This window comes from Bombina bombina, chromosome 7 (genome assembly GCF_027579735.1).
Source record: "Bombina bombina isolate aBomBom1 chromosome 7, aBomBom1.pri, whole genome shotgun sequence".
Classification (NCBI taxonomy): domain Eukaryota; kingdom Metazoa; phylum Chordata; class Amphibia; order Anura; family Bombinatoridae; genus Bombina; species Bombina bombina.
In genome coordinates, this window is record NC_069505.1 from 38871134 (window position 1) to 38892364 (window position 21231).

At 37.3% G+C, this 21231-nt stretch overlaps 1 protein-coding gene across 1 annotated transcript in view; it reads left to right on the forward strand.

The window, feature by feature from the left end:
- PRDX5 (peroxiredoxin 5) overlaps nt 1–21231 on the forward strand; it is a 34054-nt gene that overhangs the window by 1322 nt on the left and 11501 nt on the right. Inside the window, exons 2-5 of the mRNA XM_053720048.1 lie at nt 724–858; nt 3381–3512; nt 10510–10548; nt 20435–20499. Of these exons, the coding sequence (XP_053576023.1) occupies nt 724–858; nt 3381–3512; nt 10510–10548; nt 20435–20499 (371 nt within the window). The remainder of the gene's footprint in view (nt 1–723; nt 859–3380; nt 3513–10509; nt 10549–20434; nt 20500–21231) is intronic.

Below are 21231 nucleotides of genomic sequence, written 5' to 3' on the forward strand. Positions count from 1 at the left end.
TGTTGTGTGGCTGAGTGGTGGGTACAGGTGTGGTGGGTGGTAAGTAAAGATGTGGTAGGTGAGTACAGGTCTGTTGGGTAAGTGGGGAGTATGGGTCTGTTTGATTAGTTGTGGGTAAAGGTGTGTTGGGTGAGTGGTGTGTACCTGTGTTTTTGATGTGTGGTGGGTTCAGGTGCGTTGGTTTAGTGGTGGGTACAGATGCGTTTGAGTTCTGGGCACAGGAGTGGTGGGTACAGGCACATTTCATGAGTTGTGGGTACCAGTGTGTTGGGTGGGTTGTGAGTACTGGTAGACACAGTGCGTGCACTTGGTATGTTACGTGTGCGTATCATGGTACATCTCTGTGCGGCTTATACATGTGATGAAGAAATAGCAGTCAAATAAAACTTTGCAGTCTCACAAAGAAAAACATGCCAGCTATTCAGGAATAGTTTTTGTAAAGAGACAAAAAGAATATTATTTATGCTCCTATTTCCTAGAGATGCTTAGAAGCGATTGAGAAAATGCAAATCGCTTGCTTTTACTACAAAGACCAATATGTAACCTGTTGTATTAGGGGGAGATTTATTCGCCTCTACAAGGAAGTGAAATAATTCCTGGTACAGATTTCAACATAATGAGTAATGGGGGGGGGGGAAATCCCAGTGTTATGTACCAGGAAATAATAGTGACCCACAAGTGACTGTTTTGTGTCAATAAGGTGCACCCTTTGTTGTTCCACAGGTCGGAGATGCCCTCCCAGATGTGCAGGTGTTTGAGGGAGGGCCTGGTAACAAGATCAGTGTGAGAGACGTGTTTACTGGCAAGAAGGGCATATTGTTTGGCGTCCCTGGAGCTTTTACTCCTGGCTGCTCCAAGGTAACAAGGCAGCAATACTTTGTGTCGCTCTTTACGCTGTATGACTCTGTGAGGTAGAATTGTGTCAGGGGTGGGTAAACTTGGCATGCTAACATTTTTCTATACCCCCCCCCCCTTTGAGCTACCCTTCTCTAAAGTCATGCAGTCTGCAAGATATTTTTTTTTAGAAAATAATCAGTCATTTGGGCACACACACTACCCCAGTATAGGTACTGCTAATTTGCAGAATCGAGTGGCGTTTTACAATGCAATGAACATGGATTCTACTTTTAAGAAACTCCCAATATCTCAGATTTCCAATGCAAAAGAACTGAGAAACTCAGCAATAAATTCACACACTTTGTGCATTGGAGTTATCAAAATTATATTACCATTTATTAGCAATTATTTGTAAAGCATCAACATTTTTCTTCTTACTATAAACACAGATGCATTATGCAAACTATAAAGGTCTGTGGTCCCAGCTGATGTAGGTCATCTTGTAAAAAGGTGTATACAGATCAGGTGTCTATTAGTTTGTTAGAAAAATAGATAGTTTAAAGGGATGTTTATCTGTAGTTATGAGCCCATTAGTATACTCATCACTCCTGCAAGCTTGTAATTAAATCAATATATTATTTGTATGCTTCCAAAAACATATATAGATGTAGATATATTGATTTAGTTATAGAATGGCAAATATAAATTAATTTGGTTCTGCTTCATTGATTAATCTCTTAAATCAATTATAGTTAGTTAACTGAGCAGAATCTATGCTTAAAGTGATGGTAAACTCCTTTTTTAGAAGATGCGCTATAACTTAATTTTTAATATAGATATGAAATTAAATTTCCCTGCGCTCTGCCGCCCACTTCAAAAGTACATTTTTGTGTGAGCTAACGGTTAAAATTGTTCTCCAATCAGCACTCTAGCTACAACAAACGTGCCATATGGGGAGAGCGCTGATTGGTAAACAATTCAATCCGAAAATGCATCAATAAACCATTTGTCTTATGTCTCTCAAATACATTTTGTTTCAGTTAAACACATATACACCTTAAATGGGGCTAATTCAGCAACATGATCTGCTGCAAATACTCATATTCTATACACCTTCTCTTTTATAGTTTTGTTTTTTTGTTTCATTTTTTTTTCTTGTATTTAACTTGATTTTGCTGTATATTTTCTAATTCCAATTTTTTTTCTTCATATTAAATTTTAGCCAATACAATGTATCTTCCTTTAACACCCAGTAGACCCGCATTTAGATATTTTATAGTAGAATGGTGAAATAGTACTTTTATTATGTGTAAGTACTATTAGATCATAAGTTGAATGTGCAATTAATGCCAGGAAAAAGGAACTTACTCAAGAAGTTTCCAACTGAAAAAATCTTTCCCAACAGTTAATGGTGCCAAATTTTGATCCAGTACATAGCTGTGTGAGTCTTGATTTAAAGGAACAGCAAAGCCAAAATGAAACCTTCATAATTCACATTTTACTGTACACTGTCCCTTTAAAGGGACATTTTATTTTGTCTTCTTCCATTCTTATTACTGACCTGTTTAATGTTTGTTAATGGGATATTAAAGATTATAATAATTCTCAATAAACACCTCCATGTTGTAACTTTGTCAATATTCAAGTGTGTTTTGTTTCTCTCATCCCCTGCTGACGCCAGATATAAATGAGCTGATACAGCCATTTAAAGGGACACTAAACCCCCAAACAAATTCATGATTCAGATAGAACAGCAATTTTAAGCAACTTTCTAATTCACTTCTATTATCAATTTTTCTTTGTTCTCTTGCTATCTTTATTTGAAAAAGTAGGAATGTAAAGCTTAAGAGCCGGCCCATTTTTGGTTCGGAACATGGGTAGCGCTTGCTGATTGGTGGCTAAATTCAGCAATAGGCAAGTGCTCCCAGGGTGCTGAACAAAGATAGACCGGCTCCTAACCTTGCATTACTTCTTTTTCAAATAAAGATAGCAAGAGAATGACAAACATTTTTAATAGCAGTTAATTAGAAAGTTGCTTAAAATTCCTGCTCTATACGAATCGTGAAAAAATTTTTTTTGGGGGGTGGGGGGGTTTGTATCTCTTTAAGTGGCTTTTATTTGACCCAAATGATCTTTAACAGAAGATAAGAGAACCTAAGTTACAACATGGCGGTGCCCAATGCATTTATAGTAACTAAAGTACTTTATAGAAACTGAACTGTTCCACTTCAGGAGCAGCAGTACTGGGAGCTAGCTGATGATTAGCAGCTACACACATATGCCTCTAGTCATTGGCTCACCAGATGTTCTCAGCTAGCTGCTGCTTTAGTGCTGTCTTTAGCTGTAAGTGTGAACCCTATGCCAGGGTTAAATACATGAAGCACTTAATGATTGCTCTATTTCTTGTAACACAGCATTCAAGCAGATTTCTGTCCCTTTTGAAGTTAGAAATCCTAACTAAACCTTAGACATGATGCCTGCTGGCTGTACGATATCTTCATATAGCCAGAAGCAGCGTTCACCATTTTGTTTTCCCCCTCCAGACGCACCTGCCTGGATACGTGGAGAAAGCTTCAGAACTCTCATCACGTGGGGTGGAAGTGGTCGCCTGCATTGCTGTTAATGACGTGTTTGTGATGAGCGAGTGGGGAAAGGCGCACGGAGCAGAGGAGAAGGTGAGGAAAGTCACTGGCATAGCGTGGGTTAAAGGGACATAAAACAATAATACTCCCATGATTTAGACAGCATGAGGGGGGGAGAAATCTGATTTCCTGCTTTGTATCCTTTTATAAATGGCATACTTAAGTAGGCTGTGGAGTGTGCACCTGTCTGGGCCACGATATGGCAGCAATTTTGTAAAAAATTTGTAACAATCTTATACATTGTTGCAAACAATGCTGCCATCTAGTGGTCAAAAGCGATTTTCATTATTGCAGATATTGATGTGATGCTGCTGCTGCCATAAAATGCTCCAGAGCCTACCTAAGTTTAACGAGAATCGCAAACTAAATGTGAGCGCATAAATTATTTGCCCTCTCTTAATCATGACCGTTTAAGACTTTCTTGTCCATTTAATTTGTATTGGTTTGTACAAAGAGCTTAAATGAATCTATTTTACGTCCGATAGCAAAATGTAGCGTTACTTTCAGTGGAAAACCATGTGGCGGTTTCACAGCAAATCAAAAATCTATTGTATTTTTTTTTTTTTTGTAGCTGTAGTAGATATAATGGGCACATGCGTTCATTTGCGCACAAATTATCCAAATTCCCCCCCATTACTGTGTTTTGATTCATAAATTAATATCGGATGGAAATTTTAACTAATTAACAAAAACTATTTGAGTTAATCATTTTTATATATTTATCACTTGAATGACTGAAATGACTAATTGTTGATTAGTTAATTTAAAAGTGCTGTTCCTTATTCAATTGCAAATAAAAACACAGTATAATGGGGGAGGGGGCTTTTTAGATATATTGTCTGAAAATGAATATCTAATAATTACTGCATTTTGCAAATGATCTGCATAAAAATGTTTTAAAAGCATTTACAACAGGAACAGATTTAAATGAGCTCCTGCGCTGATCAAGCAATCAGTAGCATGTTGCAGGGTCACAGTTCAGAAGTCTGCTGGACCCACTCCAGCTCCTTAGGGATCATTAAAACTTCCAATATTATCAGAGGTAAATTGCAGGAATAGCAGTCAACATAAATACAGACCATATACTGCTATCTTTATTTGTTTTACTGTGCATGATTAAGCACTAGATAAGGGATTTTTTTTTTAATCCAATGTGATTTTAATTTATTTGTAGTGCTGCTTCTTCCTCCAATATGTACATATGTGGCCACCTCCCCAAATAACGGGCGTGCACAAGCGCAGTTTGTAGCTGGTGATATCTCGCATTATATCAGTGGTGAAGTGCTTGGGTCTGGCTATAATTTATTTTACTATTCACCTTTTTAACTACTGTATTTCTGTAGGTGAGTGCACGCTCTCGCCTTATACACATACAAGCCTCTCTGTTCTGTCAAGGTAGCTGCGACCTTAAAGGGATAGTCTAGTAAAAAATAAACTTTCGTTATTCAGATAAAGCAGAACATTTAAGCACATTTCTAATTTTCTCCTATAATCAGTTTATTCATTCTCTTAGTATCCTTTTTTTTTTTTTTTTTTTTTTTTTTTTTTAAGCAGGAATGTAAGCTTAGGAGCCGGCCTGTTTTTTGGCTCCGCACCTGGGTAGCACTTTCTGATTGGTATCTAAATGTAGACACCAATCAGCAAGCACTACCCTGGTGCTAAACCAAAAACGGGCTGGTTCCTGACCTTTCATTCAAATAAAGATAGCAAGAGAACGAGGAGAAATTGATAATAGGAGTAAATTAGAAAGTTGCTTAAAATTGCTGCTCTATCTGAATCATGAAAGTTAAATGTTGACTAGACTGTCCCTTTAAACATAACAGGGAAATAACATGACACACCTGTTTATGGTTACTTTAACACCCTGTGATTGGCCACTTGCCACAGAGATAAAACGCTCTTCTCGTGCGCATAGAGAGGAATGGATGGTGAGACTGACTGGTGAGTGCACGTGGCTTGAGTTCCTCACACCCTCTGCTGTTCTGGGTCTCAGTGGGAATAGAGGAGGAAGGTTCTGTGGTGCTTTAGCAGAGGAGGCGCAAGAGCCTTCTGCTGGTAAGAAATGATGCTCTGCAGGACGCTAGCAGTCACATGACGCCTGCCGCCTTCTGATTCATTGCTTTTGGCACTGGATCATTTTTATCTTTTGTAACAGGATTGTGTAAGAGTCTGTAGGGGGAGGGTGGTGCAAGGTACTGTAAGGTGATATCGTGAGGGCTGGTAGCAGAGAGGTTAAAGGGCCATGATACCCACATTTTTTCTTGCATGATTTAGAAAGAGAATGTAATTTTAAACATCTTTCTAATTTACTTCTATTATCTAATTTGTTTTATTCTCTTGATATTCTTTGCTGAAAAGCATATCTAGATATGCTCAGTAGCTGCTGATTGGTTGCTGCACATAGAAGCCTCATGTGTGTGGCTCACCCATGTGCATTGCTTTTTCTTCAAATAAGGCTATCTAAAAAATGAAGCAAAATAAATAATAGAAGTAAATTATAATGTTGTTTAAATTTGTATGTTCTATCTGAATTATGAAAGAAAGATTTTGGGTTTAGTGGCCCTTCAGCCAAATTCATCTCTTGATGCTTGTGACAGATGGGTTAAGTGATGCTCTAGCACAAGATGGGTTAAGTGATGCTCTAGCACAAGATGGGTTAAGTGATGCTCTAGCACAAGATGGGTTAAGTGATGCTCTAGCACAAGATGGGTTAAGTGATGCTCTAGCACAAGATGGGTTAAGTGATGCTCTGCAGGGCTCTAGCACAAGAGGGGTTAAGGGAGGCTCTGCAGGGCTCTAGCTCAAGAGGGGTTAAGGGAGGCTCTGCAGGGCTCTAGCTCAAGAGGGGTTAAGGGAGGCTCTGCAGGGCTCTAGCTCAAGAGGGGTTAAGGGAGGCTCTGCAGGGCTCTAGCTCAAGAGGGGTTAAGGGAGGCTCTGCAGGGCTCTAGCTCAAGAGGGGTTAAGGGAGGCTCTGCAGGGCTCTAGCTCAAGAGGGGTTAAGGGAGGCTCTGCAGGGCTCTAGCTCAAGAGGGGTTAAGGGAGGCTCTGCAGGGCTCTAGCTCAAGAGGGGTTAAGGGAGGCTCTGCAGGGATCTAGCTCAAGAGGGGTTAAGGGAGGCTCTGCAGGGCTCTAGCTCAAGAGGGGTTAAGGGAGGCTCTGCAGGGCTCTAGCTCAAGAGGGGTTAAGGGAGGCTCTGCAGGGCTCTAGCTCAAGAGGGGTTAAGGGAGGCTCTGCAGGGCTCTAGCTCAAGAGGGGTTAAGGGAGGCTCTGCAGGGCTCTAGCTCAAGAGGGGTTAAGGGAGGCTCTGTAGGGCTCTAGCACAAGAGGGGTTAAGGGAGGCTCTGCAGGGCTCTAGCACAAGAGGGGTTAAGTGAGGCTCTGCAGGGCTCTAGCACAAGAGGGGTTAAGTGAGGCTCTGCAGGGCTCTAGCACAAGAGGGGTTAAGTGAGGCTCTGCAGGGCTCTAGCACAAGAGGGGTTAAGTGAGGCTCTGCAGGGCTCTAGCACAAGAGGGGTTAAGTGAGGCTCTGCAGGGCTCTAGCACAAGAGGGGTTAAGTGAGGCTCTGCAGGGCTCTAGCACAAGAGGGGTTAAGTGATGCTCTAGCACAAGAGGGGTTAAGTGATGCTCTAGCACAAGAGGGGTTAAGTGATGCTCTAGCACAAGAGGGGTTAAGTGATGCTCTAGCACAAGAGGGGTTAAGTCATGCTCTGCAGGGCTCTAGCATAAGAGGGCTTAAGGGATGCTTTTCAGGGCTCTAGTGTAAAGGGGTTAATACTGAAGGTTTTGGGACGGGGAGGGGTTAAGTAGTCAGGCGTCTGTCAGGAGTGGCTTTAGTAATATGTATTTAACAGTGCAGCAGACAAGGAGTTGAACATCTCCTGAGCTGTCTGTTACACAATCCCGCTGGATCATTTCCATTGTGTAAAGTGTTGTGTCAACTGCTGGGGGAGGGGCAGTCTGTAGGCGTTTAGCTACTAACCCTTTATGCTCAGTAGCCGTGAGATGCCCAGTTACCCATTAAACGTTACTGTCATGTTTGTGCACTTTACCCACTAAACCTTACATCCTGCTACTTGTGTGATTCACTAAAGCTCCCTGCAGCCCCTGTGTTCTGTGTATGTGATTCACTAAAGCTCCCTGCATCCCCTATGTTCTATGTATGGGATTCACTAAAGCTCCCTATGTTCTATATATGGGATTCACTAAAGCTCCCTGCAGCCCCTGTGTTATTCTATGTATGGGATTCACTAAAGCTCCCTGCAGCCCCTATGTTGTTCTATGTATGGGATTCACTAAAGCTCCCTGCATCCCCTATGTTATTCTATGTATGGGATTCACTAAAGCTCCCTGCATCCCCTATGTTATTCTATGTATGGGATTCACTAAAGCTCCCTGCATCCCCTATGTTATTCTATATATGGGATTCACTAAAGCTCCCTGCATCCCCTATGTTATTCTATGTATGGGATTCACTAAAGCTCCCTGCAGCCCCTATGTTATTCTGTGTATGTGATTCACTAAAGCTCCCTGCAGCCAGTGTTATTTAGTAAATCACATGTATAGAATAACATAGGGGCTGCAGGGAGCTATAGTGAATCACATAAATAGAATAACATAGTAAGTTTACATCTCACTAAATAGCGACCCACACACCTTTTTAGTTAGAGAAACTTCACATTTTTATTTTATGATTCAGATAGAGAATAAAATTTTAAGCCCCGTGTGGCTCTGCAGCTCTCCTGGGAAGGCTTTTCACAACGTTTTGGATTGTGTCTGTGGGAATTTGTGCCCATTCAGCCAAAAGAGCATTTGTGACATCAGACACCGATGTTGGCTTGTGCTCAGGGGCACAGTCATGCTGGAACAGGAATGGGCCTTCCTCAAACTGTTGGAAACGCTAAAATGTCTTTGTATCCTGTAGCATTAAGATGATTCTTCTCTGGAACAAAGGGGCATAGCTCAAACACTGACAATCAGCCCCAGACTATTATCTCTCGAATTATGAGCAGGTTACATTCGTTTTATGTTTGTTTGTTTTTTCCCTTCCATCAAAATATATTTTCTGTGTGTTTTGGCAGCTATGACTGTAAATCTGTCTGCAAGGAACTTTCAATCTATGGATGGGCCGGGTAGTGCAGTCATGTGATGTTGGCGTTTTTTCTTAACATTTCTAGCAAATTTAGGATGAGGAGCATTTTTTTCCTGGCACTTGCCCAATACTGAGAGTTGGGAATAGGGGAAAAAACATCCCTTTTACTTCAGTCTTTCACGGTATAATATTTAGATAACACATACACAGCTCAGCACCTGATAACTCCCTGTTTGTAAAATAGAATGCGCAAGGTCCATAGCACTAGAATATATCAATGTATTCAAGCATACAGGAAGACGGGTATAGGCCCTTTATCATGCATGGTTCACTAGTGCACCCGTGTTGGCTTTCTGGGATTAATCTACCAATAAAAAAACATCAATTAACCAATACATAAAAAAAAAATAATAATAAAAAAATATACATACATACACACACACACTTTTATACTACTCAAAATTACTGCTTATTTTTAAAAATATAAATAGAACACAATGTACAAATGAGGCAGCATAGAAGAATTTGTTTTAGAAGAATTGGATTTATCTTTTTTTTTTTTTTTTTTTTTTAATGTAGTCATTTTGAGTAACATGATTTTAATGTCCACTAGGTTTATTTATATTAAGGGGTTAGTTTTTTGTGTGGTTTTTTTTTTTTTTTTATTGGTGGATTTGTCCCATAAAGGTAACAGTTGTAATGGTGAACCATGCATGATTAAGGGCCTGCAAGTCCAAAATGTCACATATTTACATGTCTGTGTATATGCTTGAATACATTTTGATATATTCTAGTGCTGTGGACTTTGTGCTTTCTATACAGTATATTATTCTACCATTATACAAACACATCTGGCATTTTAGCCTATAAAATCTTGCGTTAGTATTGCGTCATGTGACTAGCTAGCTATTGGATCAGCAGCAGGTTCCACTCAGGACCAGCAGTGCCATACAGTTCCCCAACAGGACTTTTAGCATGTGGTTAAACCCTTTGCGGGGGTCAAGCACATAGCATTACAGCATCGCTAGTGTTACAATCTAACAATTAAGTTCATATCATTTTAACATTATCATTGCACTTTAAATAACAAAACGGAAACACAGTAATTACACCTGTAACGTTTATTTTTCTTTAAGGACGGAATTAGGGGGGGAGAGATTGTGTATGAAATGGCTGATTGTGTGAATTACTTTTTATCTAATTTGTTTTGTTCTTTTGGTATCCTTTGTTGAAAACCATACCTAGGTAGGTTCAAACTGTAATGCATTGCTGGAAACTAGCTGCTGATTGGTGGCTGCACATATGTCTCTTGTCATTGGCTCATCTGATGTGTTGAGTTATTTCCCAGTAGTGCATTGATTCTTCTTTAACAAAGGGTACCAAGAGAATTAAGCACATTTAATAATAAAATTAAATTGTTTAAAATTGCTGTCTGTGAATCTTGAAACAGATTTTTGGGTTTCATGTTCCTTTAAAGGGACACTAAACAATTTTTTTTTTCTTTAATTCAGATAGAGCAGCAACTTTCTAATTTACTACTATTATCAATTTTTCTTCGTTGTCTTGCTATCTTTATCTGAAAAAGCAGAAATGTAAGCATTGGCCCATTTTTGGTTCAGAACCTGGGTAGCACTTCCTGATTGGTGGCTACATTTAGGCAGGCTCCTGTGCTTGCATTCCTGCTTGATAGCAAGAGAACAAAGAAAAATGGATAATCTGAGTAAATTAGCAAGTTGTTTAAAATTGCTGCTCTGTCTGAATCATTAAAGAAAAAAAAATTAGGTTTAGTGTCCCTTTAATAGCAAAGAGCGCTTAAGTATACTCTTCAGACTGATAAAGTTTATGACTTTGTAGTAATTATTAGATTTCATTCACATTTTATTTGTCTTTAGTAAAGAATGTCGTTTTAATTACCTCTGTAACATCTCTTCCTTCAATAGGTTCGGATGCTGGCTGATCCAACTGGAGCGTTTGCCAAGGTAACTGCTTCCTGCGAAAGATCAGACCCTAAATATACTAGACGCTAGTGACACACTTGCAACATTATCTGGTTGTGCTTCCTGTCAATCACGGACCAATCCGATAATGCGAAAATAGACTAGGGCAGATACTCTCCAGGACGCTCTGTTCGAATCAGAGCCTCGGTCGCCGCAACCACCTCTGGGAACTCTGTGCTTTTACCTACATTCTGTCCAAGAACCTGCAAAAGCACAGTAGTGGGATATGGGACCCATGGTTTGGTTCGCAGATGCGGTTGCGGTAGCCAAGGCTCTGATTAGAAAAGAGAACGTACCTGCCCTTGGCCATTATTGCATTATCTAATGTGTCCGTGATGAACAGGAAGCAGAACCAATCAGATAATGTTTCCAGTGTGTCGCTAGCGCCTTGTCTAAATATAGCTGCAATGCAGCGTGGGTCATTTAAACAGCTGGTAATGTGTGTCCCTGTCTGCAGGTGCTTTATATAGACGGCAGGGTCTAGACTTAATACATTTTTATTACTAATGAGAAATCAGCAACAAAGGGAATAAATAATGAAAGAAAATTATATTTAAAAATAATCTTATGCTGATATTTAAAGGGACAGTAAAGTCATAATTAGACATTCATGATTTAGGTAGAAAAACAAATTTTAAACAACTTTCCATTTTACTTCTATTTAATTTGCTTCATTCTCTTGTTATCCTTAGCTGAAATGTTTATCTAGTAAAGCTCAGGAGCAACAATGAACCTAGGTTCTAGCTGCTGATTGGTGGCTGCATATATATTCCGATTGTCATTGGCTCACCAATGTATTCAGTTAGAAACATATGTTCTACCTAAAATCATAAAAGAAACATTTTGGGTTTCATGTCCCTTTAAGTGATCTAGTTCTCTAAGAATAAGCTGCTTCATATACGTACAGTCTGTAATGACATCAGCAGATGGGGTCCATATGATTGTGTTCTGAACACAACAAGAGAGATATCTTAGCTGCACTAAGAAGTTACCTTATGTAGATACTAAAATGCATATTGGTTTAATAACACTATATATAGACGGTAATAATAACACTATATATAGACGGTAATAATAACACTATATATAGACGGTAATAATAACACTATATATAGACGGTAATAATAACACTATATATAGACGGTAATAATAACACTATATATAGACGGTAATAATAACACTATATATAGACGGTAATAATAACACTATATAGACGAACTCCTATATAGACGGTAATAATAACACTATATATAGACGGTAATAATAACACTATATAGACGGTAATAATAACACTATATAGACGAACTCCTATATAGACGGTAATAATAACACTATATAGACGGAACTCCTATATAGACGGTAATAATAACACTATATAGACGGTAATAATAACACTATATAGACGGAACTCCTATATAGACGGTAATAATAACACTATATAGACGGAACTCCTATATAGACGGTAATAATAACACTATATAGACGGAACTCCTATATAGACGGTAATAATAACACTATATATATATATATATATATATATATATATAGATGGTAATAATAACACTATATAGACGGAACTCCTATATAGACGGTAATAATAACACTATATAGACGGTAATAATAACACTATATAGACGGAACTCCTATATAGACGGTAATAATAACACTATATAGACGGTAATAACACTATATAGACGGAACTCCTATATAGACGGTAATAATAACACTATATAGACGGAACTCCTATATAGACGGTAATAATAACACTATATAGACGGAACTCCTATACATTTAAATGGACTGATAAGTCAGATAGAGCAGCAATTTTAAACAACTTTCCAATTGACTTCTATTATCTAATTTGCTTTGTTCTCTTGGTTAAAAATCATACCTAGGTAGGAGCAGTAGTGTATTACTGGGAGCTAGCTGCGGATTGGTGGCTGCACATATGACTCTTGTCATTGGCTCACCTGATGTGCTCAGCTAGCTCCCAGTAGTGCATGAGGGGGAGAGAGAAAAATAGACAGAGCGTGAGAGAGGAAGCTAAAAAGATCTGTCTCTTGCTTTTTAGTGGTGCACATCGAGGTGAAAGACAACACATATATGTAGTGACTATAATAATAATAATATTGTGCAGTGATATAGTGCATAGATGTAGTGACTATAATAATAATAATGTGCAGTGATATAGTGCATAGATGTAGTGACTATAATAATAATAATAATAATAATGTGCAGTGATATAGTGCATAGATGTAGTGACTATAATAATAATAATAATAATGTGCATATATGTAGTGACTATAATAATAATAATAATAATGTGCAGTGATATAGTGCATATATGTAGTGACTATAATAATAATAATAATAATAATGTGCAGTGATATAGTGCATAGATGTAGTGACTATAATAATAATAATGTGCATATATGTAGTGACTATAATAATAATAATAATAATGTGCAGTGATATAGTGCATATATGTAGTGACTATAATAATAATAATAATAATAATGTGCAGTGATATAGTGCATATATGTAGTGACTATAATAATAATAATAATGTGCAGTGATATAGTGCATATATGTAGTGACTATAATAATAATAATAATGTGCAGTGATATAGTGCATATATGTAGTGACTATAATAATAATAATAATGTGCAGTGATATAGTGCATATATGTAGTGACTATAATAATAATAATAATGTGCAGTGATATAGTGCATATATGTAGTGACTAATAATAATAATAATAATAATAATAATGTGCAGTGATATAGTGCATATATGTAGTGACTATAATAATAATAATAATAATAATAATAATGTGCAGTGATATAGTGCATATATGTAGTGACTATAATAATAATAATAATAATAATGTGCAGTGATATAGTGCATATATGTAGTGACTATAATAATAATAATAATAATAATGTGCAGTGATATAGTGCATATATGTAGTGACTATAATAATAATAATAATAATAATGTGCAGTGATATAGTGCATATATGTAGTGACTATAATAATAATAATGTGCAGTGATATAGTGCATATATGTAGTGACTATAATAATAATAATGTGCAGTGATATAGTGCATATATGTAGTGACTATAATAATAATAATGTGCATATATGTAGTGACTATATAATAATAATAATGTGCAGTGATATAGTGCATATATGTAGTGACTATAATAATAATGTGCATATATGTAGTGACAATAATAATAATGTTCATATATGCAGTGACTATATAATAATAATAATGTGCAGTGATATAGTGCATATATGTAGTGACTATAATAATAATAATAATAATAATGTGCAGTGATATAGTGCATATATGTAGTGACTATAATAATAATAATAATAATAATAATAATAATAATGTGCAGTGTTATAGTGCATATATGTAGTGACTATAATAATAATAATAATGTGCAGTGATATAGTGCATATATGTAGTGACTATAATAATAATAATAATGTGCAGTGATATAGTGCATATATGTAGTGACTATAATAATAATAATAATGTGCAGTGATATAGTGCATATATGTAGTGACTATAATAATAATAATAATGTGCAGTGATATAGTGCATATATGTAGTGACTATAATAATAATAATAATGTGCAGTGATATAGTGCATATATGTAGTGACTATAATAATAATAATGTGCAGTGATATAGTGCATATATGTAGTGACTATAATAATAATAATGTGCAGTGATATAGTGCATATATGTAGTGACTATAATAATAATGTGCAGTGATATAGTGCATATATGTAGTGACTATAATAATAATAATGTGCATATATGTAGCGACTATAATAATAATAATGTGCATATATGTAGTGACTATATAATAATAATAATAATAATAATAATGTGCAGTGATATAGTGCATATATGTAGTGACTATAATAATAATAATGTGCAGTGATATAGTGCATATATGTAGTGACTATAATAATAATGTGCAGTGATATAGTGCATATATGTAGTGACTATAATAATAATAATGTGCATATATGTAGCGACTATAATAATAATAATGTGCATATATGTAGTGACTATATAATAATAATAATAATAATAATAATGTGCAGTGATATAGTACATATATGTAGTGACTATAATAATAATAATGTGCAGTGATATAGTACATATATGTAGTGACTATAATAATAATGTGCAGTGATATAGTAAATATATGTAGTGACTATAATAATAATAATAATGTGCAGTGATATAGTACATATATTATAGCACTCTGTGATTATAAAACATCTAAAAAAAAAAGTTTTGCTTGTGCCCTCAGTAAAATTAGGACATGATAAAGTCAGTCATGAATAAAATACTATTTATTAACTGTGAACCAATAACAAAGGGAACTATAGGAATATGCAATTGGCAATAGCCAAATACTTATAACTCAGTGATCCAAATCCATAATAATGTAAAAAAGTGTGATTACTATTAGCTACATTATTGTTAGCAAAGCCATTACCTAATAAAAGGCAATACGATAACAACATAATGTTACATAGATTATGTAATGCAAAGATTTTATATAAAAATACCCAGCAAAACAAGCGTATAATTGGCTTAATGGAAATGTGTCTTTATACTATGGGCCTGATTCTGAAACTCTCACTGACATAAGGGGAGAAATCAGCAGCGTTATATTGTAAACTGTCTCAGCAGATTAGACCCAAGGCAGAACATAGAGTGATCTGAGATGTCATCGCAGAAAATGCAGCATGTCTGCAGAAAGAACAGGAACTGTTAGCACTTTAACTTTTCAGTGCTGCTCCACATTAGGCTGTTCTTTTTAAACAGAGCTGTTCTCTGGCTGCATTGTATACGTTTTCCTTAACACAGTGCATCCAGAGCAAAGTGCTGTTTGAAGACAACAATCAAATATGCAGTAGTGCTGCAAAGCAGCAGTGCATTGATTGTTGTCTGGCTCTGAGATTTTTGCAAGCTCGTTCCCTAGCTTTTCAGTCTGCAAAGCTGTTTTTCTCTGAATGTAAGAGGTTCGTATTAGCAATGCACCTTTTTAATTACTACATTTCTATGTTAGACTAAGAGAAAAGGAAACAAATTAATTCAAGAGACATTTTACAATTACTTTTTATGTCTGCAGCTAATTTGCAACGCAATGTTCAACTACTGCACTAGATTATATAACTTTAAAGGGACACTGTACCCAAAATTTTTCTTTCGTGAATCAGATTGAGCATGAAATTTTAAGCAACTTTCTCATTTACTCCTATTATCAAATTTTCTTCATTCTCTTGGTATCTTTATTTGAAATGAAAAAATGTAAGTTTAGATGCCGGCCCATTTTTGGTGAACAACCTGGGTTGTCCTTGCTGATTGGTGGATAAATTCATCCACCAATAAAAAAAGTGCTGTCCAGAGTACTAAAACCAAAAAAAAGCTTAGATGCCTTCTTTTTCAAATAATGATAGCAAGAGAACGAAGAAAAATTGATAATAGGAGTAAATTAGGAACTTGCTTAAAATTGCATGCTCTTTCTGAATTACAAAAGAAAAAATTTGGGTTCAGTGTCCCTTTAAATATTGCTTTATTCTCCAGTTAACCAACACATTGCAGTTGATCTGGTGCTTTAGTGTAACTGACAAATTTACAATTTTATTTAAAAATGACCTGCAGAAAATTTTTCACTAAAAAAATCTCATCGCAGAAAGTGAAAAAAAGTTCTGTCTCTGGGTGAGCTCTATACACAGTCCCCAAGATAAACTCTAGACGTGTGCATTTGGCGATTCGTTTCTCAAGTGAAGGCTAAATATGTCGTCTGTAGCAGCATTTGATTGTTTTGGGCGCCGGATTTCTCCTTGTTAAATGGACACTAAACATTATTTCACGATTCAGATAGCGCAGCAACTTTCTAATTTACTCCTATTATCAATTTGTCTTCGTTCTCTTGGTATCTTTATTTGAAAAAGCATGAATGTAAGCTTTCAATTCGGCCCATTTTTGGTTCAGAACCTTGGATAGCGCTTGCTGATTGGTGGCTACATTTAGCTATCCAATCAGCATGCGCTATCCAGGTGCTGAACCAAAAATTGGCTGGCTCCAAAGCTTTCATTCCTGCTTTTTCAAATAAGGATACCAAGAGAATGAAGAAATTGATAATAGGAGTAAACTAGAAAGTTGCTTAAAATTGCTGCTCTATCTGAATCATGACGGAAAAAATCTGGATTTGCACAGATCTGAATCATGACGGAAAAAATCTGGATTTGCACAGATCTGAATCATGACGGAAAAAAATCTGGATTTGCACAGATCTGAATCATGACGGAAAAAAATCTGGATTTGCACAGATCTGAATCATGACGGAAAAAAATCTGGATTTGCACAGATCTTCATGTATTTACTTTCACACTAATATAGTGCTGAAAAGGACGAATGCTGCCACCTGTGGCCATATTCAGTATTAATTTTAGAAACAAATTTCTGAATGCACACGTCTAGTAAAAACACCCTTTCACCCCTTTCTGGACCGGCCTTATTTGTCCATTGTAACAGTTCTGATGTAAACAAATAAGTAAAAATGTAAATCATGCGATCGCATGATTTCAATGATGGATCGGATCTGGGGGGAGTGCCTATGATGCTAAGTACCCCCTCCAGCCCGCCAAATCCCATTTACCAAGCCGCTATGGCTTCAGGACCGCCAAATGGCTAGGACGTTCCATGCCGTCCTAACGGCGCTAAAGCCCAGCGCAGTTAGGACAGCGTGGACCGTCCTAATGTCAGGAAGGGGTTAAAGCAATCCCTGGGGAACCTCATAATACTGACTGGGCTAAAGCCCAGCGCAGTTAGGACAGCGTGGACCGTCCTAATGTCAGGAAGGGGTTAAAGCAATCCCTGGGGAACCTCATAATACTGACTGGGCTTCTTATAGAATCTCGCAGGACCAGAGAGCTTTGACGCTTCAGGGCTTGTGTATGATGCATTTACTAATGTGTTGGGACAGATTACTGGAGTATAAGGGAATTAGATTAATTTGCAATATGAAATTAGGATAACTGTTACACAATTTTGCGATACCAAGTAAAAGATATTATCCTTTATCATGCCAGTCCCTGGGCCCTTAGGGCGGTACATGACATTGTAGAAACAAAATAATTATAATGTACATCTCCCAAATAATGTAGAACAAAAAGTAAAAGCATATTGCGTTTGCAGTAATGGTCCCATGTGAGGAGGTTATATACTTAGCCTGTGAGATGCAACAGAAACAACATTTTAATATCTTTTTATGACCAACAAATATCCTTGAATGCAAGATGGCACTATTATCTCTTTCTAAAATATAATGTATACCAACATTAGAATGCATTCTGTTGTATAAAATGACCCTTATAGCAAATTTATGTTGTGATTTTGTAACCCAAATTCCCCAGACAGTATATTTATAGATAAGAGTATAAATATTATGTGACAGAACTTTTCATTTTGTGCCCAATACCAGCATAACCCATTTTATAACATTTTGTAACATAACCCAATCCGGATTCCGCCCCAAACACTCAACTGAGACTGCCCTTACCAAGGTTACTAACGCTCTTCTCTCTGCTAAAAATATTGGCCACTACTCCATACTCATCCTACTTGACCTCTCAGCTGCCTTTGACACAGTTGACCACCCCCTCCTCCTATAGACCCTTAGCTCTTTTGGCCTCTGTGGCCCTGCTTTTTCCTGGTTTCACTCTTATCTTTCTCACAGGTCTTTTTCTGTGTCATTTGCCAATGACTCCTCCTTCAATGCCTCTGTCTTTTGGAGTACCTCAAGGATCTGTTCTGGGTCCTCTACTGTTCTCCATCTATACTTCTTCTCTGGGTAAACTTAACAGTTATGGCTTCAAATATCACCACTATACTGATGATACCCAGATCTACCTCTCTACCCCTGCTCTCTCTCCCTCTGTCCTTTCTCATGTCAGCAACTGCTTATCTGGTATTTCTTCCTGGATGGTCTCTCACCACCTAAAGATAAACATGTCCAAGACTGAGCTCCTTCTTATCCCCCCCCTCAAGCTCTACGCCGACCTGTGACTTCTCTATCCCGGTTGACGACATCACCATTGCCCCAAGTTCACTGCCTCTGAGTTACACTTGACTCAAATCTATCCTTCACCCCCCATATCCAATCGCTTTCTACATCCTGCCGCAACCATCTACGCAACATTTCCAAGATTCAACCTTTTCTGTGCACTTACACCACAAAGCAAATAATCCACTCCCTTGTTATTTCCCGACTTGATTACTGCAACAACCTACTCGCTGGCCTTCCTCTTTCCCACCTCTCCCCTCTTCAATCCATCCTAAATGCCTCTGCCAGGCTGATCCACCTTTCCCGTCGCTCTGTATCTGCTGCACCTCTCTGCGAGTCCCTTCATTGACTCCCCATACACAGCAGAATTAAATTTAAAATTCTCACCCTTGCATACAAAGCGCTCACCAACTCCCCTCCCCTCTACCTATCCTCTCTAATAAACAAGTATACTCCAGCCCGTCCACGAAGATCCAACAATGACCTGCTTCTTCGACTATATCATCTCTTCTCATGCTAGACTGCAGGACTTATGTCGTGCAGCACCTACCCTCTGGAACACTCTCCCTCGTGCTGTCAGGCTTTGCCCAAATCTTTCTTCCTTTAAATGCTCTCTGAAGACTTTTCTGTTCAGAGAAGCCTACCACCCAACTCAATAATATTCCTTTTACCTAACAACATTTCCCTCCTCTAACTCTGCATTAACATCTTTCTCAATCTTGCAGTCCTCACCTCCAGTTTCTCAACCTCCTACCCTTCTAGATTGTAAGTTCCCACGGGAATAGGGCCCTCGATTCCTCCTGTATGTGTTTGTAAATTGTGTCCTGTCAGTCTTAGAAGTTTTATACTATTGTTTTATTTAAATGATCTGTATCCATGGACAGCGCTGCGGAATATGATGGTGCTTCATAAATAAAGTATAATAATAATAATTTTCCATTGTAGAAACGGTACAGTATTTCAGTATTAAAGGGACAGTAAGGTCAAAATTACTTGCATGATTCATTTCGAGGAAAAATAGTTAAAATATACAGTTTATTTAACAAATATGCAAAGACAAACACATTATATCTATAATTGGATCAGATAGGTATAGGTGGGAAATCACCACCATCCACTTATCTATAATCTTGTGTAACTGATCCAACAGATTTTAAAAACATTTAAAAAGGGCTATGTATCCTAAGGTAGCGATGTAAATGAACATGAATAAGAGCAAAATGAGCTATAGTGAATACAGGGATAGATTCAATCACACAAATCTCACAGACTATGATTCATTTCGAACATACAATTTTACAACTTTCTAGGTATCTTTTATTGAAGAGTGAAACTAGGTACTAATGGCAGCAGAGTTTTGCAACTTTATGACAGCAGTGTTTTGCAACATTATTTATAGCTTTGTAGCAGAATACTAAATACACGTGAACACTCCTGAGCCTACCTAGATTTACTCTTCAATAAAAGATACCAAGAGAATGAAGCACATTTGATAATGGAAGTAAATTGGAAAGTTGTTTAACATTGCTGCTCTATCTGAATCATGAAAGTTTAATGTTGACTTTACTGTCCCTTTTTAAGGCAATTCTGCTACAGATGGAATAGCTGCCCATTTCCAGTAACGCGGAATCAGACTTTAGGACTATGCTTTTATTTCCATGTTTAATAATATTCAGGTTGCTTATTGTGCACAATGTCTCTAAAAGCATTAACCCTGTCCTTGCTGGACAATTTAATAGTTGAGATGTCTTTCTCGTAGGCTGCCGGGCTTCTTCTGGATAAAAAAGAACTCCTTGATCTTTTTGGGACTCAGAGGTGCAAAAGGTGAGTGTTTTATTCATCTACTAGAACATAACTTTTTTCACAAGCCACGAGTGGCTTCAAGATATATATATATTTTGTCTTGCCTGAAAACATGTGACTTAAAAGCTATCACTTGTACTTCCTGCTAATGTGCAGTGGCCCATCAGCCAACGAGAAGAACATAACAGGTGATTGGCAGCTGTTTGTGACTATCGCTCTTATTTAGTTCATCTGTCATGTCCTGCACACAACCTGTTAATGCTTTTTGCTTCTGAGCATGACTTTAGCTATGCGTTAAACCCCTTTGCAGATTTTGACAGCAGATAAGAACCACATGGTCAGCGAAGGCTGCCCATATTTCCATCTAAAGAACAAAAATATATCTTAAAAAAAAAAATAGGTCTTGCCTATCTAACAAGACTGATGAGAAACTAGCTGTCTCATGATAAAAACCCTATTTATTTCGTAAAATGATGATCGTTCATAGAGCTCCATAATATTTGGGATATATTTCCTGCCACTAGGAGGCAATCAAGAACCCCACACAAGCTTAAAATCCCTCCCATCTCTATTCAGTTCTGTGCTTGGCCTTACAGGAGATGGTTTAGAATAGAGGTGTTCTAGCTACTTGCTTATGGATTTATATTTTGGAGCTTATACCAATGTGAGACCCTTTATCCCTGAGACTTATTATTCACAAAGAAGAGAGAGAATTCACAGCAGCTAAATGATACAGGGATACCCTGTTATGTG